Source organism: Ranitomeya imitator, chromosome 1, assembly GCF_032444005.1.
Source record: "Ranitomeya imitator isolate aRanImi1 chromosome 1, aRanImi1.pri, whole genome shotgun sequence".
Classification (NCBI taxonomy): domain Eukaryota; kingdom Metazoa; phylum Chordata; class Amphibia; order Anura; family Dendrobatidae; genus Ranitomeya; species Ranitomeya imitator.
The window spans coordinates 125,538,079-125,563,139 of record NC_091282.1 but is presented as its reverse complement, the minus strand read 5'-3'; the positions used below and the strand labels follow the sequence as shown (position 1 = coordinate 125,563,139).

Sequence of the window (25,061 nt, the reverse complement as noted above, 5' to 3'; positions counted from 1 at the left end):
CACCGCCGGTCACGTGTGTCGAGCCTCACTTCCGGTCCTTCCTCTTGGCTTCCATCTTGCTCCCCGCGTGTGTGCACGCCCGGTGCCGCCGCTCTCTGGAGGCCTGTAATCCCGCAGTGTTCCCGTATACACCCGCCTGCCGGCTGCAGAAGGTGAGAGGACGGAGCTGAGGCCATGCTGGGCCGGGCTGGTTAGAGGCCGGTCATGGGCGCCGGCATATTCGGGCGGTAGTGGTGTGCTCAGTCAGCGCTGTCTATGTAACTGGCTGTGTAATGCTGGGACTTGTAGTACCACTAGTGCTAGGCGCTGTGGACTATGGCTGGCCATGTTTCTGTCACCGGTGCAGGCGTAATAACGTAATTCCATGGTTCTCTGCCATGGCTGTCACACGGTGTATGGCCGGGGATTGGGGCGTCGTGTGGGATTAGGCCTGATATTGGGGCATCGCGTGGTGATGTGGGGTCAGGCCAGGTATTGGTGCCCATCTGGGGGCCTGTGCGTGCCTGGCTGGGTATAGGGCCCGTGAAGTGTCTTGCTGGGCATGGGGGCACTGGCTGGGTGTGGGAGGGTTCACGGGTGACTGACTGGTCATGGGGGGGTTCACGGGTCACTGACTGGGCATGGGGGGGGGTGTCACGGGTGCCTGACTGGGCATGGGGGGGGTGTCACGGGTGCCTGACTGGGCATGGGGGGGGTTCACGGGTGCCTGACTGGGCATGGGGGGGTTCACGGGTGCCTGACTGGGCATGGGGGGGTTCACGGGTGCCTGACTGGGCATGGGGGGGGTTCACGGGTGCCTGACTGGGCATGGGGGGGGGGGATTCACGGGTGCCTGACTGGGCATGGGGGGGGGGGGGTTCACGGGTGCCTGACTGGGCATGGGGGGGGGTTCACGGGTGCCTGACTGGGCATGGGGGGGGTTCACGGGTGCCTGACTGGGCATGGGGGGGGTTCACGGGTGCCTGACTGGGCATGGGGGGGGTTCACGGGTGCCTGACTGGGCATGGGGGGTTCACGGGTGCCTGACTGGGCATGGGGGGGGTTCACGGGTGCCTGACTGGGCATGGGGGGGATTCACGGGTGCCTGACTGGGCATGGGGGGGTTCACGGGTGCCTGACTGGGCATGGGGGGGGGGGGGATTCACGGGTGCCTGACTGGGCATGGGGGGGGGTTCACGGGTGCCTGACTGGGCATGGGGGGGTTCACGGGTGCCTGACTGGGCATGGGGGGGGGGGTTCACGGGTGCCTGACTGGGCATGGGGGGGGGGGGTTCACGGTTGCCTGACTGGGCATGGGGGGGGTTCACGGGTGCCTGACTGGGCATGGGGGGGGGGTTCACGGGTGCCTGACTGGGCATGGGGGGGGTTCACGGGTGCCTGACTGGGCATGGGGGGGGGTTCACGGGTGCCTGACTGGGCATGGGGGGGGGGGTCACGGGTGCCTGACTGGGCATGGGGGGGGGGGTTCACGGGTGCCTGACTGGGCATGGGGGGGTTCACGGGTGCCTGACTGGGCATGGGGGGGGTTCACGGGTGCCTGACTGGGCATGGGGGGGTGTCACGGGTGCCTGACTGGGCATGGGGGGGTGTTACGGGTGCCTAGCTGAGCATGAGGGTGCGTGGTGCTGGGCATGGGGTCAGTGACTGGCTTGGCAATTGATTTCTCTCCAAACCAGCAGTTGGCTGGCGCCCCATATACATTGAAATGGTGGTCAAACCCATCGATACAGATAGATGGTCAGATGTGTACTAGGGTCCTAAACCATGTTAGCATAGTCATCTATTCACCTTAGGAGGTCTATCGGATGGGGTAATATATTCCCGGAGTAACATTTTATGAAATGGTGCAGCAGAATGCATCAGTCTATGAAGTTTTTATAATACTGGGCTATTAATGCCACTTTGTGTCCAGTGATGTGTGGCAGCGGTGTGTGTCCTGTATGTTTTCATATGTATACCTCTAACGGACGGAGCAGAACAGATTGTAAGATTATAAATGGGCAAGGAGGTTTTATGTTCTCCCTGTGTTTGCGTGGGTTTCCCCCCATGCTCAAACAACATATTGATGGTCAATCTAGATTGTGAGCCCCGCTGCCGACAGTGATGATGTTTATACTGGTCATAGACGGAATCCTGCTATATAGCAAAGCATAATACATAATGTACTGGTAAGGGCTTGTTTCCACTGCTCGACCTGCGACAGAAAACAACCTGTTTGGACTGACCCCACTCCCCATGGCCACAGAGCAACCAGCTCAAAAGTTGCCACTGTGGCATGTGCTGCTGAGAACGATGGCTTTTTTAATTATTTTTTTTTTTTTTTTTTTAAACCAGTGAAAAGATTATATCTCACAATGAACAAGTGTTTTGGCACTAGTGGAGCAGTTGTTTCACAATCTTCTGTTGCTCCACCATGGGTGGGCAGAGTTATGGATGCATGGTTCTGTCTACACCATAATACCCGTTAAATAGTCGTCAGCGTTGTTTTCTCTGTAGTACCGGTATATGCTCGGATCTTGACCTGTTGGGGACTGAAGTTGACGTACTGTGTGTTATGTATATGACTTCTCTACGTACGTGAGCCGCACTCATGATGTCTTGTCCCTGTGATATTGGGTGGAGTGTGGGCTACGTATGGTGTCAGACTTTCTTTGCTTTGATCCACTTTCGCATTATAACTCGAGTTGAGCCGATATGTTCAGAATCTGTCGCCGAATCTGAATTTGCCATATTGGTATCCTGTTCGAGCCGAATTTATGTTTCATCAGTTCCAAACATATTCATTCATTTCTACCCCATTGACTCCAATGATGATCGACGAATATTTAAAAAAAAAAAAAATTCTTCGCTGATCATATTCGGAATCAAATTTTGAAAAATTTGCTCAACTCTAGTTATAACAATCATGAAATTTAGAAAAACTGCTGCTTTGTAGTGTTTGTTTTTCATTTACAAATGATTGTTATAAGTGTATTGAGTGATGGTCACCATACATATTAGATATCTACAGCTGATGCCCACAAGAGCTGTGTGTGTGCGACCATCTCTGGGGTGAAGGAGACGGTGAGGCTGAACACTGATACCCTATGCCTGCTTGGTCACGCTTCAATCTTTGGAGTGCCCATAGATATTAATGTACGCACATCCACTGCCCCATTCCTAACAGCGATGCTCCCCCTCATTAAGTAAGATGTAGGTCTCGGATGCAGGTTTCACAGCCATTTATGTTGTATCCTATCCATGTCATTTGCAGGCATGCTGTCAGCCATGTTCTCTAGTTTTACTCCTCAGTCCAAGAAAGTTCTTGGCTATAAAATCTGAACTATGATTCTTTTGAACATCCATTTTTGATGGCTAAGGCCCAAATGTCATCTTTCTGCTTAGTAATTCCTGTGTTTATGTCCTGTAAGAACAAAAGGAGATTCAGCGTGCCGACATATTCCATCTTGGGGAAAGTTGGGTCACGCCATCACCGACAAACACATTAAGGCCTCTCATTCTGAATCCTCTGGTTTTCTTTGGATCCCATTTTCATCCGTTTGGTCAGTGTCAGTTTTTACGATCAATGTTTCATCAGTGACTTTCTCATGTAAAAATAAATGAAGCATCTCATAGAATACAGTATTAAAATTGGACAGCACATGGGTAGCAGTGTGTGCTGGCAGTCATTTTTCACTGACCCATAGCTGTGTATGGGTAATTTTGCTCTCGTAGTTGGATCAAAAACAAACAACTTGGGAATAGCACCATAGATTTGTGGTACGTGTATTATCCATGAAAATTGCAGAACACATGATTCACAGATATCTGAATGATGCCTAAATAGTCAGTACAACCGATACTGTCCAGATCCAAATGAAGCCCACTGTAGTTATAGTGTGTGGTCAGTGGTGTGGAGACTGCACGACGTGAAGCCGTGTCCTCTGCAATGGTCATCAGCATGAATGAGACTGATGGTTTTGAAATCCTCTCATTGAGGCTTTGTTTTTGTTTTGTTTTTCAGATGAAAGAAAGTATCATGAATCAAGAAAAGTTAGCAAAACTTCAAGCACAAGTCCGCATTGGTGGAAAGGTAATTTTCTGTATCTTTATGAATGAACTAGAGGGTGGCCCGATTCTAACGCCACGCAGTCTATAGCCCAGCCACGCAGTCTATAGCCCAGCCACGCAGTCTATAGCCCAGCCACGCAGTCTATAGCCCAGCCACGCAGTCTATAGCCCAGCCACGCAGTCTATAGCCCAGCCACGCAGTCTATAGCCCAGCCACGCAGTCTATAGCCCAGCCACGCAGTCTATAGCCCAGCCACGCAGTCTATAGCCCAGCCACGCAGTCTATAGCCCAGCCACGCAGTCTATAGCCCAGCCACGCAGTCTATAGCCCAGCCACGCAGTCTATAGCCCAGCCACGCAGTCTATAGCCCAGCCACGCAGTCTATAGCCCAGCCACGCAGTCTATAGCCCAGCCACGCAGTCTATAGCCCAGCCACGCAGTCTATAGCCCAGCCACGCAGTCTATAGCCCAGCCACGCAGTCTATAGCCCAGCCACGCAGTCTATAGCCCAGCCACGCAGTCTATAGCCCAGCCACGCAGTCTATAGCCCAGCCACGCAGTCTATAGCCCAGCCACGCAGTCTATAGCCCAGCCACGCAGTCTATAGCCCAGCCACGCAGTCTATAGCCCAGCCACGCAGTCTATAGCCCAGCCACGCAGTCTATAGCCCAGCCACGCAGTCTATAGCCCAGCCACGCAGTCTATAGCCCAGCCACGCAGTCTATAGCCCAGCCACGCAGTCTTTGCCCAGCCACGCAGTCTATAGCCCAGCCACGCAGTCAAAAAACATATACTCACCTATAGCCCGTTGAAGTCCTGCTATACTCACCCTCCGCCGCCTTTCCCGCTCCTCTCCACGATCCCGGGATCGCTCCATTGCAAGCGGCAGCTTGCGGTCCCGTCCCAGCGCTGGTGTGAGCAGGACCTATGATGACGTCGCGGTCACATGACCGACCATGACGTCACGTCAGGTCCTTGTCCCACACCAGCGCTGGGACGGGAGCGGAAGCTGCCGGTTGCAATGGAGCGATCCCGGGAGCGTGGAGAGGAGCGAGAAAGGCGGCGGAGGGTGAGTATAGCAGGTTTTTTTATTATTATTATTTTTAACATGACATATTTTTACTATTGATGCCGCATAAATAGTTGGGGACACACAGGGTTAATAGCAGCGGTAACGGAGTGCGTTACACCGCAGGCCGTTACCGCTGCTATTAACCCTGTGTGAGTGGAGGGGATTACGGAGCGGGCGCCGGGCAGTGAGTGCAGGGGAGTAGAGGAGGGACTAATTGGACTGTGGCCGTCGCTGATTGGTCGCGGCAGCCATGACAGGCAGCTGCCGAGACCAATCAGCAAACGAATACCCGTGACAGAAGGACAGACAGACGGAAGTACCCCTTAGGGTAACGTCACACTATACGATTTACCTACGATCACGACCAGCGATATGACCTGGCCGTGATCGTAGGTAAATCGTAGTGTGGTCGCTGGGGAGCTGTCACACAGACAGCTCTCCAGCGACCAACGATGCCGAAGTACCCGGGTAACCAGGGTAAACATCGGGTTACTAAGCGCAGGACCGCGCTTAGTAACCCGATGTTTACCCTGGTTACCAGCGTTAAAAAAAAAAAAAAAAAAAACAGCACATACTTACATTCCGGTGTCCGTCAGGTCCCTTGCCGTCTGCTTCCCGCACTCACTGACTGCCGGCCGTAAAGTGAAAGCACAGCACAGCGGTGACGTCACCGCTGTGCTCTGCTTTCACTTTACGGCCGGCAGTCACTGAGTGCGGGAAGCAGACGGCAAGGGACTTGACGGACACCAGAATGTAAGTATGTGCTGTTTGTTTGTTTTTTAGTTTTACGCTTGTAACCAGGGTAAACATCGGGTTACTAAGCGCGGTCCTGCGCTTAGTAACCCGATGTTTACCCTGGTTACAAGCGAACGCATCGCTAGATCGCATCGCTAGATCGGTGGGAGATCCAGCGACGAAAGAAAGTTCTAAACGATCTGCTACGACGTACGATTCTCAGCAGGATCCCTGATCGCTGCTGCGTGTCAGACACAGCGATATCGTAACGATATCGCTGGAACGTCACGAATCGTACCGTCGTAGCGATCGAAATGGCAGTGTGTGACGGTACCCTTAGACAATTATGTATATAGAAATGGGCAATATTTTTGGTTGTTCCCTTTAGGTGATTTTGCTGTACACTTAGTTGAATGTCACCTTAAGGACTGCAGCTGCCAATTGGGAATTAGTACAGTGCCTAATTATCTTCCATTTCAGTTGAAGGGTGTTTCCTATCTGTGGCTCAGTTATTACTACTGTGCTGGAAAGATAGGACTGTATGGGTGGAGATAATTGTGTGTTCAGCCCACTGCTTTGATCTTTGTCTTGGTGAGCCTTTACATCTTTTTGTATTTGGGGCTTTGTGCAAAGCAATGCTTGCTATCCTTTTTGGTGTTGGACAACCCCTGCCTTAACCTCTTAATGACCGCCAATACGCCTTCTAACGGCAGCAGTTAAGGGTAATTATTCCTCAGCGCCGCTTTTTGAAGGCACTGAGAAATAAGGTTATAGTGGTTCATCTCTTGTTACCCTTGTGAAAATAAAAAAGTTTGGGTATGAAGTACATTTTTTTTTTTTGTGAAAAAGGTAAAATGTAAATTTTTTTTTCCCACACTCCAAAAATTCCTGTGAAGCACCTAAAGAGTTAATAAACTTTTTGAATGTGGTTTTGAGGGGTGCAGTTTTTAGAATGGTGTCACTTTTGGGTGTTTCCTGTTATATTGACTCCCCCAAACTCACTTCAAATGTGAGGTGGTCCCTAAAAAATAAAAAAATAAAAATGGTTTTGTAAATTTTGTTGGAAAAATGAGAAATCACTGGTCAAATTTTAACCCTTATCACTTCCTAACAGGAAAAAAATAGTTTCCATAATTAAGCAGACATGTGGGAAATGTTATTTATTAACTATTTTGTGCGATATGACTTTCTGATTTAAGGGCACAAAAATTAAAAGTTTGAAAATTGCAAAATTTTCAAAATTTGTGACAAATTTACGTTGTTTTTTTTTTCATAAATAAATGCAAGTCCTTTCGAAGAAATGTTACCACTAACATTAAGTACAATATGTCACAAAAAAAACAATCTCCGAATCAGTGAGATACGTTAAAACGTTCGAGTTATAACCTCGTAAAGTGACAGTGGTCAGAATTGTAAAAAATTTTTTTTTTGTTTTTCTTTTCTGTCTCTTCAGGGTACAGCCCGCAGAAAGAAGAAGGTCGTTCACAGAACAGCTACTGCTGATGACAAGAAACTACAGTTTTCACTGAAGAAGCTGGGTGTTAATAACATATCTGGCATAGAGGAAGTAAGTGATTCACTTTCAGGGATTTTCTCTTTAAAAAAAAAATATATATATATATATATATATATATATATATATATATATATATTCAGTTTTGACTCTTATTTTTTTTTCTCTAAAATGCTTTTGTGATATACTTGTAATAAACCTTAAAAAAGGGTTGCAAAGATCTGTGTACCTGCTCTTATGCCCATCCCAGTATCGCCAGTATATGTATGGAGGGAGCTGGGAAGTTACCGAGCAGGTTCTCCGATATACTGCTGGTAACCCCCCAATCTCTTGACAGCGGCTTTTCCAGGCACCCATTGCACCTTATCCCTTCATGTAATTACAGGGTGCCTATGAGTTGCTGTGGCAGCTGTAAAATTGATGATATATTGAAATATAGCTGTCTTGCAGTATATAGACCAACCGATCAGGCGATACCAGGTTCAAGTCCTTGAGGACTATTTAAAAAACAAACTACAAGTTGTTTGGTCATTTTTACTTCACAACGCATGCCATAAAAACACTGGCAGGAAATTTCTTCGACCTTTGCACCAGTTTTATGGCCAAATGAGTTGCATATTTTGTTGCACTTTATTTGCACAAAGATGTGTCTTTGTGATTTTATTTCCTGTTGCTTCTTTCCTAAAGTGGGCAAAGTTATGTGAGTGGATGCCAGACTTGTAAATTGCTACTTCTTAAAAAATCAGTTCATGCACCACTAGGAAAATGACAGAGAAATAGGAGAAATCTGTAAGGACAAATGTTTAATAAACGTGGTGTGAATTAAGACAATGGAGCCTCGAAGAAAACTGACCGAACACGGTCTGCTCATAATCCGTTCTAAGGGTACCGTCTCACAGTGGCACTTTTGTCGCTACGATGGTACGATTCGTGACGTTCCAGCGATATCCATACGATATCGCTGTGTCTGACACGCAGCAGCGATCAGCGATCCTGCTGAGAATCGTACGTCGTAGCAGATCGTTTGGAACATTCTTTCGTCGCTGGATCTCCCGCTGTCATCGCTAGATCGGGGTGTGTGTGACACCGATCTAGCGATGCGTTCGCTTGTAACCAGGGTAAACATCGGGTTACTAAGCGTAGGGCCGCGCTTAGTAACCCAATGTTTACCCTGGTTACCAGCGTAAATGTAAAAAAAAAAAAAAAACAGTACATACTTACATTCCGGTGTCTGTCCCTTGCCGTCTGCTCTCCGCACTCACTGACTGCCGGCCGTAAAGTGAAAGCAGAGCACAGCGGTGACGTCACCGCTGCGCTGTGCTTTCACTTTACGGCCGGCAGTCAGTGAGTGCGGGAAGCAGACGGCAAGGGACAGACACCAGAATGTAAGTATGTAGTGTTTGTTTTTTTTTACGCTGGTAACCAGGGTAAACATCGGGTTACGAAGCGCGGTCCTGCGCTTAGTAACCCGATGTTTACCCTGGTTACCCGGGGACCTCGGCATCTTTGGTCGCTGGAGAGCTGTCTGTGTGACAGCTCTCCAGCGACCACACTACGACTTACCAACGATCACGGCCAGGTCGTATCGCTGGTCGTGATCGTTGGTAAATCGTATAGTGTGACGGTACCCTAAGTGTCTCCAAGGTTACAAACAACTTATTGTGTAGTTTTGCGTCCGATGTCTTGTATCTACATCACTGCTGATATTTCTTGAAGTGCTGGCTGCACCACTAGGTTTTTTTTTTTTTTTTATATATAAATTAAGCCCAGGAAACATTGCTAGCTGTTATTTCCCTTTAAGGCCATGTTCACACAGTGCGTTTTTTACTGCGGAACCGCAGCGGTATTGCCGCTGCGGTTCCGCAGCAGTTTTCCATGCAGGGTACATAACAATGTAACCCTATGGAAAACAGTCACTGCTGTGCACATGGTCCGTAATTTCGTTTAAAAAGCCGCGCAGAATAGCTGCGGCAAAAAAGGAGCATGTCACTTCTTTTTCCTGAACCGCAGCGGTTCTGCACCCATAGACCTCCATTGTGAGGTCAAAATCGCAGTAAAACCCGCAGATCAAAAATATATCTGCGGGTTTTACTGCGATTTGATGTGCAGAACCGCTGCAGCAGGAAGTGCGGGGGAGCGGGCGGAAGTGCGTGGGCGGAGTGTGGCTGCCCCCCCGTGCTCCGATCCCGCCCCCCCCCCCCCAGTGCTCCGATGCCCCCCCCCCCCGTGCCCTAATCTCCCCCCCTTATACTTACCCGGCGTCCCGGTGTCCGTCCGGCCGTCTTCTCCCTGGGCGCCGCCATCTTGCAAAATGGCGGGCGCATGCGCAGTGCGCCCGCCGAATCTGCCGGCAGATTCGCTCCAAAGTGCATTTTGATCACTGAGATAGGTTATATCTCAGTGATCAAAATAAAAAAATAGTAAATGACACCCCCCCCCACTTTGTCACCCCCATTGGTAGGGACAATAAAAAAATTAAGAATTTTTTTTTTTTTTTCACTAAGGTTAGAATAGGGGTAGGGGTAGGGTTAGGGGTAGGGTTAGGGGTAGGGTTGGGGGTAGGGGTAGGGTTAGGGTTAGGGGTGGGGGTAGGGGTAGGGTTAGGGGTAGGGTTAGGGGTAGGGGTAGGGTTAGGGGTAGGGTTAGGGTATTTTCAGCCATTTTAGCCCTAAAAAGCTTCCTAGGAAACACACAGTCTCTGCATAGAAAACTGCATAAAAAAGGATAAAAAAACGCATCAAAAAAGGACAAAAAAAGGACCTGCGTTTTCTGCCAAGAGCTGCAGTTTTTTAAAAAAACTGTCCTGAAAAAAAAAAGGATGGAAATCCTGAACGTGTGAACATACCCTAAGAGTTCAACCATTGTTTCATTTTTTTTTCTCTATTAATCAATTTTGCATGTAAACATAAGCGACTGTATAATATATTAATCTGCTTCCTACTGGACTGATATTTTAATTAATGGGTAAAATCTATTCAGTGAAGACGAATTTTCCTGTTACTGATCTAGGAGATGACAGCTGGTGCGTTTAACATTTTCTGGAGTGGGGCGTTAGAAGCAGGCAGGTTCTCCTTAAACCGCACCTAGTTTTCCATAAAACTTTATATGCACTAACTGTCATCTGTCTCAGTAATGTCATTCTCCATTCTTGGCTAAATCTGTCTTCAGTGAATATAGAGTTTTGAGAATGGAAGGCCGGTTCAGGAGGAGAAAAGATGATTTCTGTAATGTACAGTACGAAGTTTTATTTTCACATGTACTATTGATACAACAAACACAAAGATAAATGACAGCTGCTCTTTAAAGTGAAGCTGACAGCGGACTCATGCTGCCCAGTCTGTGTGCAGAATATATCAAGCACTGACTGTACCAACTCAGCCAAGTATATGTGAGTGTTGAACGCTGCAGGGTTTCAGAAAAAAAACCTACTGAGCCACGCTGGAGACTAGTCGGCCAAGTGGGTCCCTGGTGGCTTCTCCTCACTCTGCCGTACATTTGACAGGTAGATGTCTATACACGCACATAGGTAGAAACCTGTCAATCCATGACAGCAAGCAGAGACCCAGCTATTCCATTAGTCTGCTGGCCTATCTCCCGACAATTATATATTGCAAATATTGGACCTTTTTTTTTTAACCCCTTCAAGACCTTTCCCTTTTCCATTTTTGCGTTCTCTTTTTTTCCCTCCCCTCCTTCCCAGAGCCATAATTTTTATTTTTCCGTCAATATGGCCATGTGAGGGCTTGTTTTTTGCAGGACAAGTTGCACTTTTGAACAACATAATTGGTTTTAGCATGTCGTGTACTTGAAAACGGGAAAAAAATTCCAAGTGTGGTGAAATTGCAAAAAAGTGCAATCCCACACTTGTTATTTTGTTTGGCTTTTTTGCTAGGTTCACTAAATACTAAAACTGACCTACCATTTTGATTCTCCAGGTCATTACGAGTTCATAGACACCAAAAACAAGTCTAGGTTACGTTTTATCTAAGTGGTAAAAAAAAAATTCCAAACTTTGCTAATAAAACAAAAAAAAATTGCACATTTTTCCAATACCCGTAGCGTCTCCATTTTTCATGATCTGGGGTCAGGTGAGGGCTTATTTTGTGCGTGCCTAACGATTTTAATCATACCATTTTGGTGCAGATATGTTATTTTGATCATCAGTTATTACATTTTAATGCAATGTCATGGCGGCAAAAAAAAGCGTAATTCTGGCGTTTCAAATTTTTTTTTCTCGCAATTTTTAATGTGCAAATCAAGTTAGGCTTTTGGTGAATGAAGTTATCGAACAGAAACTCGAACATCCGAATTTTAAGCAAATTGTTCAAGTTCGACGAACGACTCTAACACCGCCCAAAACAGCTCGAATTTGAAATTGGCGAACAGCTCGACTCGAACACCGCTCATCTCTACTCTTCATTCCCCATAGGGGACAGGAAACACACTGGTGGTTGCAGGAAGGGGAGGGGTATTTAACCTCTGTTTCCTGTGTCCTATAAGGCGGGGAGGCAACCTCCGATACTGTTGTCGTGAAAGGTAACTGGAGAAAAACGCAATTCTGGCGTTTAGAATTTTTTTCTCGCTACGCTGTTTAGCGATCAGGTTAATCCTTTTTTTTTATTGATAGATCGGGCGATTCTGAACGCGGCGATACCAAATAGGTTTAGGTTTGTTTGTTTTATTTTGAATGGGGCGAAAGGGGGGTGATTTAAACTTATATATTTTTTTAAAAACATTTTTTTTTACATTTGCCATGTTTCAATAGCCTCCATGGGAGGCTAGAAGCTGGCATAGCGTGATCGGCTCTGCTACATAGGAGCGATCGTCAGATTGCCCCAATGTAGTATATTTACTGCATTGCTATGAGCGCCGACCACAGGGTGGCGCTCATAGCAATCTGGCATCAACAACCATAGAGGTCTCGAGGAGACCTCCGGTTGTCATGCAGACGCATGACTGACCCCTGATCATGTGACGGGGGTTGGCGATGCGCTCATTTCCAGCCCGATGGCCGGAAGCGGTAGTTAAATGCCGCTGTCAGCGTTTGACAGCGGCATTTAACTAGTTAATAGCGGCGGGTGAATCATGATTCCACCCGCCGCTATTGTGGGCACATGTGAGCTGTCTAAAACAGCTGACCTGTCCCGGCTTTGATGCGGGCTCACCGCCACAGCCCGTATCAAAGCAGGGGATCCGACCTCCGCCGTAATAGTACGGCGGAGGTCAGTAAGGTGATAAAGCGGTTCCTAATAAATGGAGGCATCGGTACACTTTATATTATAGCTTCCTTTACGTGCTTTCAATAGATTTATAGCCCTTTCATTCATCTTTCCAGGTAAACATGTTTACAAACCAAGGAACAGTCATCCACTTCAATAATCCTAAAGTTCAGGCTTCCTTGGCTGCCAACACCTTTACCATTACCGGGCACGCCGAGACCAAGCAGCTTACAGAGATGTTACCTAGTATCCTGAACCAGCTCGGGGCAGACAGCCTCACCAGCTTGCGGAGACTCGCAGAGGCCCTGCCAAAACAATGTAAGGAAAACTCCTATCTATGCACTTCATTTTTTAAAAATCACTAAGCATTTGACATTGATCTGCTCCATAGCCGTCATACATTTGGGGACTGATGTCTCCAGGCTGCTAAGTACATCGGCAATGCATGAATCTTTATGGCATCACATGATGTATTCAATAATGGCTATATTCATCCATGAGCAGAGTTGTAAAAGTAACTTACTGCTGTTAATACAATTAACTGCATGAGAAAAAGTAAGCGAAGCATGTGTTGATACTTGACATGGTGGAAGTATTCATGGCATCAATTACTGCTGTTTATCGGTGTTGTGTTGGAATATTCTACCTGACGTACCTGATTTAGTTTATATGTCTGGTGGATTGGAATTTTTGAATTTTTACTAACTAAGATCTGGCTTGTGCTACCTACTTACCTGGTTATGGTTTTTATTACATCTAACTCTCCCTTTTTTCTGAGTGACGTGGTTATAAGGAGGCTGTCCATTTTGGGCAATTGATAGTACAGGACACATACCAGGTTGAAGGAACATGTGAGGGATAGTGAGGATTTCTGTCTGTTTACCTGGTTGGGTAAAGAACTCATTTTATCTATATTAGTATGTATTGTAGCATTATATGAAAATATTATATTCACCTTTTAGTAAGGTATGTGAAAAATGTGTGGCCTGTTCAAGTGTTTGGAAATCTATACCTGATTTGTGAAACTTTATGATATTTAATCATTTGTGGTATAATTTAATATGCTGAAATCTTAAGTATCTTGTGGTTATTTGGACTATCTGTGGTTTATCTCTTATTAATTTTTAGTCTCTTGTTCTTGATCACACGAATAGTATTTCCTTTTTGATGGTTAGTAGCTTATGAGGTTATTGGATGTTGTCGATGGTGATCCTAGATCAGTATAACAAGGAACATTAGGGCTAGCTGTCGGTGAGCGGGGGCACCATATTGCTTCCAAGCTTGGGTGTCAACCTCCGCAGCCAGGAAGGGATTATTCTCATGGCATCAATAGGGTGAGAGAAAGTACTCCACCTTTTAATTTTGGATTTAAAACGCCCTAATAGCTATAGTATATTTGATCCAAATTATCACATGTTGATCGCGCATGTGCCAGTTCATGCATGCAGTACTGAAATCATTTCAGGTTATTTACCCTACTAGTTATTTTTTTAAATATTTGATAGCTAACATGATTTTTTAGATTTTTGCCAGTCTGAAAAAAGACTCAAGATAGCAAAATACAGAATCTCAAACACTGCTGTCCACTACCAGTGTTAGGCCTCAGGATGCATTGGTTCTCGTGGTTGCATAACTCGGTGTCTACGTAACCTCGTCTTCCTCCTCCTCTGCTGAGCTACTCTGCTGCATGCCTCTGGGTTTACACCAAGTGTGATCTAATACCTCATTGTCATCCTCTTTGTTCTCCCACTCCTCACCCTGAGATTCACCTTCCTACTCTTCCTGCTTTGACAGCACAGTACAGCCTGGTCTCTCTTTGACTATTTTAATATTCAATTTCAATATTATATTTTAGTGAGATTTTTTTTTGATGAGCCGTAACATTTCCCAATAACATTAGCAGGGTCTAAAACATCAATCGTTTCGTCCAGTTCTGTTTTTGTCTCCTTGATACATTAAAGGATACCTGTCATTAAATTGCTTCAGGCAGCATGAATCAGACCCCGGTGGAACGCAGACAGGCATGTCATTTTCAGAAATGTTGCGGAGATTAAGAAAAAAAAAACAGTTTGATAAGCCAGCCTGGGCCTATAGGGTGAGATTTTACCCTCGGCCAGCCTCTCATACCCCCCCCCACTCCAGTTGACGGACAGGTCTCTTCAATATGTGTATATAGTGAGACACCTGTCAATAACCAGGTGCCGTTGCTGTTAGAAACTAGCAGTAGTGCCAGAATAATCGGATCTCTCCCTATAGATCATGGGCGGCCTTTCACTCTACGGTCTCTGAAACACCACAGCATCCCAAGAAAGAAATCTGGCTGTATTCACACAGCCAGGCTCTGATTTGTGTTGCCCAGGCAGCATGAATCTAATGACAGGTTCCCTTTAAGATGACACTTAATATTTATGATGATTTGTGGGACTTTAATTTGTGGTGTTTCATGCAGTTCAGACTGTGTATATGTAGTGAAGGACTCTGCATGCACTGCATTTGGGTGTGTTATGTTTCATGCTATCTTTCCATCGACTTTTTCAGCTGTAGATGGCAAGGCACCACTTGCTACTGGAGAGGATGAAGATGATGAAGTTCCAGGTAGGATTTTGTCCAGTTTTATCTGCCCTAGGTCTCACTCGGATTTTACTGTACCTTCCTTCTTTGTATGAATTGGACAGAAAAAAAAAAATGACGGCAGTCTCCATTACATGCTGGAAGACGAGCTAGCTGGACACGGGGGGCTTCAGCGTTGCACAGCAGAGTATCATCTGTTTTGTCATTATACCAATGTTATACTCATTTCCTTCCTTCACTTGTTGTTTTCTGATGTTGTCCCATGATTAATCAATAGTAATGAGACATACACGCAGGATATAGCACAGCCCACGCAGTATATAGCGCGCATCGGGTATTCTAGAATGTGTGTATATATGTCGTGCTTAGCACAGCCACGTAGTATAGAGCAGAGGTCCTCAACTCCAGTCCTCAAGGCCCACCAACATGTCATGTTTTCAGGATTTCCTTAGTCTTGCCCAGGTAATAATTGCATCACCTGTGCAATGCAAAGGAAATCCTGAAAACATGACCTGTTGGTGGGCCTTGAGGACTGGAGTTGAGGACCTCTGGTATAGAGCACAGCCCGCGCAGTGTATAGAGCACAGCCCGCGCAGTGTATAGAGCACAGCCCGCGCAGTGTATAGAGCACAGCCCGCGCAGTGTATAGAGCACAGCCCGCGCAGTGTATAGAGCACAGCCCGCGCAGTGTATAGAGCACAGCCCGCGCAGTGTATAGAGCACAGCCCGCGCAGTGTATAGAGCACAGCCCGCGCAGTGTATAGAGCACAGCCCGCGCAGTGTATAGAGCACAGCCCGCGCAGTGTATAGAGCACAGCCCGCGCAGTGTATAGAGCACAGCCCGCGCAGTGTATAGAGCACAGCCCGCGCAGTGTATAGAGCACAGCCCGCGCAGTGTATAGAGCACAGCCCGCGCAGTGTATAGAGCACAGCCCGCGCAGTGTATAGAGCACAGCCCGCGCAGTGTATAGAGCACAGCCCGCGCAGTGTATAGAGCACAGCCCGCGCAGTGTATAGAGCACAGCCCGCGCAGTGTATAGAGCACAGCCCGCGCAGTGTATAGAGCACAGCCCGCGCAGTGTATAGAGCACAGCCCGCGCAGTGTATAGAGCACAGCCCGCGCAGTGTATAGAGCACAGCCCGCGCAGTGTATAGAGCACAGCCCGCGCAGTGTATAGAGCTCAGCCCGCGCAGTGTATAGAGCTCAGCCCGCGCAGTGTATAGAGCTCAGCCCGCGCAGTGTATAGAGCTCAGCCCGCGCAGTGTATAGAGCTCAGCCCGCGCAGTGTATAGAGCTCAGCCCGCGCAGTGTATAGAGCTCAGCCCGCGCAGTGTATAGAGCTCAGCCCGCGCAGTGTATAGAGCACAGCCCGCGCAGTGTATAGAGCACAGCCCGCGCAGTGTATAACAGTGTGGGCACCATATCCCTGTTTAACCCCTTTCTGACCTCGGACGGGATAGTACGTGGGCTCCGGCGGTGAGCCCGCATGAAAGCCGGGACATGTCAGCTGTTTTGAACAGCTGACATGTGCCCGCAATAGCGGCGGGTGAAATCGCGATTCACCTGCCGCTATTAACTAGTTAAATGCCGCTGTCAAACGCTGACAGCGGCATTTAACCGGCGCTTCCTGCCGGGTGGCTGGAAATGAGCGCATCACTGACCCCGTCACATGATCGGGGGTCTGCGATGCTTCTGTATAGTAACCATAGAAGTCCTTGAGACCTCTATGGTTACTGATCCCCCGATATCTGTGAGCACCACCCTGTGGTCGGCTCTCATAGCACACCTGCATCTCTGCTGCATAGCGGCGATCTAATGATTGCTGCTATGTAGCAGAGCCGATCGAGTTGTGCCAGCTTCTAGCCTCCTATAGAGGCTATTGAAGCATGGCAAAAGTTAAAAAAAAAAAATGAGAAAAATATAAAAGTTTAAATCACCCCCCTTTCGCCCCATTCAAAATAAATCGATTAAAAAAAAAATCAAACCTACACATATTTGGTATCGCCCGATCTATCAATAAAAAAAAAACATTAACCTGATCGCTAAACAGCGTAGCGAGAAAAAAATTTGAAACGCCAGAATTATGTTTTTTTTTGTCGCTGCGACATTGCATTAAAATGCAATAATGGGCGATCAAAAGAACGTATCTGCACCAAATTGGTATCATTAAAAACGCCAGCTCGGAATGCAAAAAATAAGCCCTCAAACGACCCCAGATCATGAAAAATGAAGACGCTACGGGTATCGGAATATGGCGCAATTTTTTATTTTTTATTTTTTATTTTTTTTTTTTTTAGCAAAGTTTGGAATTTTTTTTCACCACTTAGATAAAAAATAATCTAGTCATGTTAGGTGTCTATGAACTCGTAATGACCGGGAGAACCATAATGGCAGGTCAGTTTTAGTATTTAGTGAACCTAACAAAAAAGCCAAACAAAAAGCAAGTGTGGGACTGCACTTTTTTTTTGCAATTTCACCTCACTTGGAATTTTTTTCCTGTTTTCTAGTACACGACATGCTAAAACCAATGATGTCGTTCAAAAGTACAACTTGTTTTGCGAAAAATAAGCCCTCACATGGCCATATTGATGGAAAAATAAAAAAGTTATGGCTCTGGAAAGGAGGGGAGCGAAAAATGGAAAATCCCAAGGTCATGAAGGGGTTAAAAAAATTGAAATAAAAAATCGTTATATACTCACCCTCCGTCGTCCACCGAAGCTGTCCTGACGCGCGCGTTGCAGCCGCCAGCTTACTTTTCCAGAGATGCATTGCGAAATTACCCAGATGACTTAGGTAATTTTGCAATGCATCTCTGGGAATGGAAGCTGGCGGCCGCATTGGTGGATGTCGGAAGGTGAGAATAGCACAATTTTTAAAAAAAATATTTTTTTTTTCATTATTTTTAACATATCTTTTTACTATTGATGCTGCATGGGCAGCATCAATAGTAAAAAGTTAGTCCAGGATGGGGCGACACGCTAGCACTGACTGGTCTACTCTCCTCCACTCAGTGCCCCCTCCTCCAATCAGTGACCCGAGATTTCCGTTACAGACAGACGGAAGTACCCCTTAGCTATCTATATATATATATATATATATATATATATATATATATATATATATATATATATATATATATATATATATATATATATATATATATATATATATATATATATATATATATATATATTATTTTATTTTTTTTATATGTAATTTTTTTTTTATATTTATATACAGGCAGGTAGTTGCTAACTAAAATTCTTTACATCCAAATTGTATAAAGATTTTGTTTCCCTGTTAAGATGCTTAGCTCACATTTCACTTGAAACTCACAAATAGTGCTCACTTCAGCATAACACATTTGTTAGCACTGGTTGTGTTTTAAGGGTATGTTTAGAGGATAAACAGTCGCACTCAGTCTCATAATTTGCAAAAAAAGGATTTATTTCAATTACCAAATAAAGAAAATTGCTTCACCGCAGTAGAGAAATGCAAACTATTCCATAAGGTAACGTTTCGACTATGTCACTGGTCTTTATCAAACCTTATTGGAGAAGAAAAGAATACATAAATTTAAGAGATATATACAAAAAGAAAATATATACAGGAGAATAAGACAAAAAGATATAATAGTGCTGTACAAATATATATACACAATATACATGATAAATCAGACGAGGTGAGGATCCCATACAAATAAATCCTTACACTCAAAGAAATAATCTGGTATTATACAAAGAATTCATGACACAGTATAAGTAATGAGATGGAGACCTATTCTGAATCATACATGGGTCCAGTGTCCAAAGAGGTACTGATAAAGAGCTGGCACATGAGAGCAGCAGGTACTGACCTTATAATAGAGATTCAAGGAAGGGTAGAGTAGTGTAAAGTTGATAAATACTGAAATCTCTTAGTGGGCTGCAAAGAAGTAAAGTTAGGAAACAGTTAAATAGTGAAGTGGAGAGGGCTTGATATACCAACCTTGCCTGGTGCTGCTTTGCGAATCACCGGTGAACTAAAGCAGTTCAGGAGGATATATCTATAATATAAGGCTGTGAGCGTCACTCTGTCCGAAGCCTTTATAGACTGCGCAAGCGCCGGCACAGTCTGGACCCCACAGAGTGACGCTCCCAGGAGATCGCAGTATGCGTAAGCACTGAACACACACCGCGATCTCCAACGGAGAGACAGGGACGTGGCAGGAGGGTGAGTGTAAGCTATATTCACCTGTCTGTCCCGTTCCAGCGCTGCCCGCCGCTCCATCTTCCGGGTCCTATGCCTGTGACGTTCACAGTTCAGAGGGCGCGATGACGCTCTTAATGCGCGCCGCCCTCTGACTGAACAGTCACAGCCAGAGGACCCGGAACACGGAGCGGCACACAGCGCTGGATCAGGGCCATGTGAATATAGCAAGTGTTGGGGGCCTGAGCTAGCGGCGATACCGCCACCTGACCCCCACAGCGCGCCGGTGTCCCCACCTGCTCAGGCCCCCCAACACTCGGTGCCCAGCGACGATAGGTGAGTATGTTATTTTTTTATATATATATCGCAGCAGCATACGGGGCATATAATACAATGGAGCATCTTATGGGGCCATCAACATTTATGGAGCAATATACGGGGCATATAGTATGGAGCATCTTATGGGGGCCATAAACCTTTATGGAGCAGCATATGAGGCATATACTATGGAGCATCTTATGGGGGCCATCAACCATAATGCAGCAGCATACGGGGCATATACTATGGAGCATCTTATGGGGGCCATCAACCATAATGGAGCAGCATATGAGGCATATACTATGGAGCATCTTATGGGGCCATCAACCTTTATGGAGCAGCGTATGGGGCATATGGATGGGAGCAGCAAAATACAGAACGGGGGCGCAGGATGAGAGCAGCACATGACAGAACGGGGGTGCGGGATGGAAGCAGCACATGACAGGATGGGGGCGCAGGATGGGAGCAGCAAATGACAGAATGGAGGCGCAGGATGGATGCAGCACATGTGAGAATGGAGACGCAGGATGGGTGCAGCACATGTGAATGGGGGCGCAGGATGGGAGCAGCACATGTCAGAATGGGCGCGCAGGATGGGAGCACCACATGTCAGAATATGGATGCAGCACATGACAGGATGGGGAGGCAGGATGGAGCAGCGCATGACAGGATGGGGACGCAGGATGGAGCAGCACATACCAGGATGGAAACCATATACCAATAGAGACAGAAAATAGAGGTCGCAAGAATGAAAAAATGGTAACCAGGTTGTGGTAAATAAACTTGGATATAAAATGACCGAGGATTTTGGGGGGTAATCAAAAATAAAAAAAATGAACGTAAAGAAAAAATAAATGATTAATTTAAATAACTTAAAAATAAAAATTTATATTGGAAGCAACCAGATATGATGAAATGAAGGTGAAAGATAAAATAAAAAGAAAAATAGGAAAAAAAAGAGAAAATTCTACAGGATTATGGGGAAGGAGACAATAGGTTGAGGGGTGCAGGAGCTCCGGTGTTGGTGAGGCGGTAGCTCCGGTGTTGGTGAGGCGGTAGCTCCGGTATTGGTGAGGAGGTAGCAAGGTCAGTGCAGGCTGTAGGCTTTCCTGAAGAGGTGGGTTTTCAGGTTCCGTCTGAAGGATCCGAATGTGGTTGATTGTCAGACGTGTTGGGGCAGAGAATTCCAGAGGATGGGGGATATTCTGGAGAAGTCTAGGAGGCGGTTGGATGAGGAGCGAATAAGTGTGGAGGAGAGAAGGAGGTCTTGGGAGAACCGGAGATCACGTGAGGGAAGATATCGGGAGATTAGTTCAGAGACACTTGAAGGAGACAGGTTATAGATGGCTTTGTAGGTCAGTATTAGTAATTTGAACTGGATACGCTGAGGGAATGGGAGCCAGTGAAGAAATTTGCAAAGGGGGGGGGGGGGAGCAGAGGAGTAGCGAGGAGAGAAATGAATTAGTCGGGCAGCAGAGTTAAGGATGGACTGGAGAGGTGCAAGGGTGTTAGCAGGGAGGCCACAGAAAAGGATGTTGCAGTAGTTAAGGCAGGAGATGAAGAGGACATGCACAAGCATTTTAGTAGATTGACGGTTGAGGAAAGGACGGATTCTGGAGATATTTTTGAGCTGGAGGCGACAGGAGGTGGACAGAGCTTGGATGTGCAGTTTGAAAGACAGGGCAGAGTCAAAGGTTACTCCGATGCAGCAGATTTCCGGTACGGGGGGAAAGCATGATGTCGTTGATTGCAATAGATAGGTCAGGTAAGGAAGATCTGTGGGCTGGAGGAAAGTTGATGAGTTCAGATTTGTCCACATTGAGTTTGAGGAAGCGAGAGGAGAAGAAGGAGGATATGGCAGATAGACACTCTGGGATTCTGGACAAAAGAGCGGTGACGTCTGGGCCAGAGAGGTAGATCTGAGTGTCATCAGCATAGAGGTGGTACTGGAATCCATGGGACTTTATGAGTTGTCCCAGGCCAAGTGTATAGATTGAGAAGAGTAGGGGTCCTAGAACAGAGCCTTGGGGGACTCCAATAGAGAGAGGGTGGGATGAGGAGGTAGTGTGGAAGTGGGAGAGCTGAATGTGCGGTTGGAAAGGTACGAGGCAATCCAGGATAGGGCAAGGTCTTTTATGCCAAAGGAGGAGAGGATCTGTAGTAGGAGGCAGTGGTAAACTGTGTCGAAAGCAGAGGACAGGTCTAGAAGGAGGAGTACAGAGTATTGTCCATTAGCTTTGGCGGTAAGTAGGTCGTTAGTGATTTTGGTCAGGGCTGTCTCAGTTGAGTGATGGGGGCGGAAACCAGATTGTAGATTGTCAAAGAGCAAGTTAGATGAGAGGTGGGAGGAAAGTTCAGAGTGGACGTGCTGCTCCAGGAGTTTGGAAGCGAATGGGAGCAGCGATATTGGGCGATAGCTGGACATAGCAGTTGTGTCGGGGGTCGGCTTTTTAAGGATAGGCGTGATTGTGGCATGTTTGAAAGCAGAAGGGAAGGTGCCAGAAGTTAGTGATAGGTTGAAGAGGTGGGTTAGGGATGGGCTAAGAGTGGTGGTGAGGTTGGGGAGGAGGTGGGATGGGATGGGGTCAGGCGCACAGGTGGTGAGGTGCGATTTGGAGAGGAGACAATTAAGCCCCCTTTCAGTGATGTTGGATTGGGAGGTTATGGGGTTTGGGCATTGGTCTGGTTTACAAAGGGGTTGTGGTGGTGGTTGGACAATGAAGACTTGCCTTGTCTGGTCGATCTTATTTTTAAAGTGTGTGGCAAAGTCCTCAGCAGAGATGAGGGAACTATCTCTATGGAGCATCTTATGGGGCCATAATCAACGTTTGTGCAGCACTATATATATGGGGCAAATGTCTCTATGGAGCATCTTATGGGGCCATTATTAACCTTTGTGCAGCATTATATGGTTCATATTTTAATATGGAGCATCTTATGGGGCCCGTCATGAACTGTATGGAGCATTATATGGGGCTCCTGATTCAATATGGATATTCAAAAACACTTAACCTACTGATGTCTCAATTAATTTTACTTTTATTGGTACCTACTTTTATTTTTGAAATTTACCGGTAGCTGCTGCATTCTCCACCCTAGGCTTATACTCGAGCCATTAAGTTTTCCCAGTTTTTTTTTTTGTGTCAAAACTGGTGGTGGGGGGGGGGGATGTTGGCTTATACTCGAGTATATACGGTATTTCCATTTGATGGTAATGGGTTTGATGGTGCTTCTGGGGATCATCTGAGATTGGGATATTTTTTTTTTTTATTTTTTTTTGTATAGCCCATCCCTGACTTGTACTTTTCAACTTTGTCTCTGAGTTGTTTGGAGATCTCCTTGGTCTTCATGATGTTGTTTGGTTAGTGGAATACATATGTACATGCAAATTTTTAGTTATTTGATCCCATAAACATAACTTATGCCTATATTTTTCTCACTTCACAAACTTAAACTGTTTAGTGCTGATGCATGACCCACAAATCTGATTACAAAAATATTTAAACACAGGTCGTAATGCAACAAAATAGGTAAAAATCCAAGGGGGTGAATAATTTTGCAAGCCACTAGACAAAATTGTCTGTTAGGGTATAAAAATAGCTTCTTCTTTTTTTTTTTTTTAGTTTATTTATTTATTTATTTTTTAAAGCTTCTATTGTAAAGTTGCTTTATTCTTTATGAACTTGTTAGTAGGTAGACCTAACCTTTTAATCCCAAATCTCAGTGCAGTGTCTAGATGTAAGTTTAATTTATCCCCAAAGAAACATGTTTTTTTAATGACCTCAATCTTAAAATGTTTTTCTACAGATCTGGTTGAGAACTTTGACGAAGCCTCAAAGAATGAGTCCATCTAAGCTGAAAACCACTGAGGAACCGAACGCTGAAAAGAACTGCTATTTTATATTGTGACTTATCTATTTGTGTTTGCTTTTTTTTTTTTGACTTGATGAGATTAAACCGGAATTCCTTAATAACATTCAAAATGTAGCAGCTCAGCTTCAGCACCCGCTTTTTATGGCAGAACCTGCGTGTGCGGCCTAGTTCAACCGGACACACCTGGAAATAAAGATTGTTCTACAAAAAACTTCATGAGATCTTTGTCTTATGTTTAGTAAGGTTTTCCAGTTACTATATTACCAGGTCTCAAAATGTATTTGATGCAAATAGTGTTAGTATTGGGCATGACTTCTACTGCACTACACAATTGTTAAATATTAATTATTCTTATTTTTATTCTGTACCGAGCACATGGTTTCTTGCTGACACTATCAAAAGCTATTTCTGTGTATGTAGCTCAGAGTATAAGTTAACTCCATATACAGAAGACATGTGATCAGTGTTGAACATATATAAACGTCTCTTAGGAGGGTGTGGGGGCTTTTTGTCACGTGGGACGGTCACCTCCCTTCCTTCACCATCATTCTCCATGGACATGGGACAAGACACGAGGAACAACAGCTGTTAGCTACTCCATGCTATGATGACTTCAGACTTCACACAGACAGATGACTTCTACCATTCAGGACCTTGGAAAGATGAGTATCAAGACGAGCGCTGATATCTACACATGGACAATCTATTTTTATGTTTTCTGCAATTTGGTTTTTCTGTGGACTAGTCAATAAACCACTATACTTTCTTCAGAAAATCATGACATTTTTCTTTTAAGAATAACGCACCTGGTTAAGTCTTGATTAGATATTTTTGGTAAATAACGATTTTTAACATTTGGCCAAGCCAGCCAGTTTTGATTTTTTGTGCTATTTTTGCGTGAATTTCCTTCTTTTTGCACACGGGGGAAGACAGAAGAGTTCCGCTAGATTGTGCAAGTATTCAGGAATTCCACTTCAAGTCACAAAGATCTCACAAGAACCTACGAATTACGAAGACTTTAACAGGTGTCAGACGGATTGACAGCAAGCACTGGTAGTGCTGAAGATAGATGTGCTGAAAATAGCCGTGCTGAAGTCCGGAGCCCAGCGTTGTAAAAGCAAAGGAACTACAAGCTGAGATTTCAAGGTAAGACAAATGGATTTGATTAATTCATATGCTAAATCAAGTCAGATAGAATTTGTAAGTTTGTACGGATCTAGCTTAGAAATATTTTGGTCTAATTTATTTGCAGAATGCAGAATAGCGAATTCGAATTTTGAATTTAGATTCTAAGCTAATGTTTAGGAAAAAAGAAAGAGAACAACTGAAAAATATTTTACATATGGTTTATGTATTTAACGAGTTTGTGACAGAGAAGTCCAAAAAAGACAGTGTAGAAAGAATTTCTAAGGAAACGAATGATGTTCCCAAGATTGACTGTAATGAGAAGAGTGAGAAAGATGTGACGCACGTATCTGTAATGACGATGACCACCCAAAGTGACATTGACTTTGTGACAC

General features: G+C 45.4%; 1 protein-coding gene across 1 annotated transcript; it reads left to right on the top strand.

The window, feature by feature from the left end:
• On the top strand, positions 1–23,655 carry BTF3 (basic transcription factor 3). The gene is made up of 6 exons (XM_069750532.1): positions 1–152; positions 4,004–4,072; positions 7,312–7,425; positions 12,707–12,908; positions 15,129–15,185; positions 23,476–23,655. Exons 2-6 carry the CDS (start codon positions 4,004–4,006, stop codon positions 23,520–23,522), a joined length of 489 nt encoding a protein of 162 aa, XP_069606633.1. The 5' UTR covers positions 1–152; the 3' UTR covers positions 23,523–23,655.
• The last annotated feature ends 1,406 nt before the right edge of the window (positions 23,656–25,061 follow it).

What these genes read in the sequence shown, in the direction of transcription:
- BTF3 (XM_069750532.1), top strand. Translation starts at nt 4,004, where the DNA reads ATGAAAGAAAGTATCATGAATCAAGAAAAGTTAGCAAAACTTCAAGCA. An exon ending in ACATATCTGGCATAGAGGAA is followed by an intron (nt 7,426 to 12,706) that starts GTAAGTGATTCA and finishes TCATCTTTCCAG; the next exon opens with GTAAACATGTTTACAAACCA. An exon ending in AGAGGCCCTGCCAAAACAAT is followed by an intron (nt 12,909 to 15,128) that starts GTAAGGAAAACT and finishes CGACTTTTTCAG; the next exon opens with CTGTAGATGGCAAGGCACCA.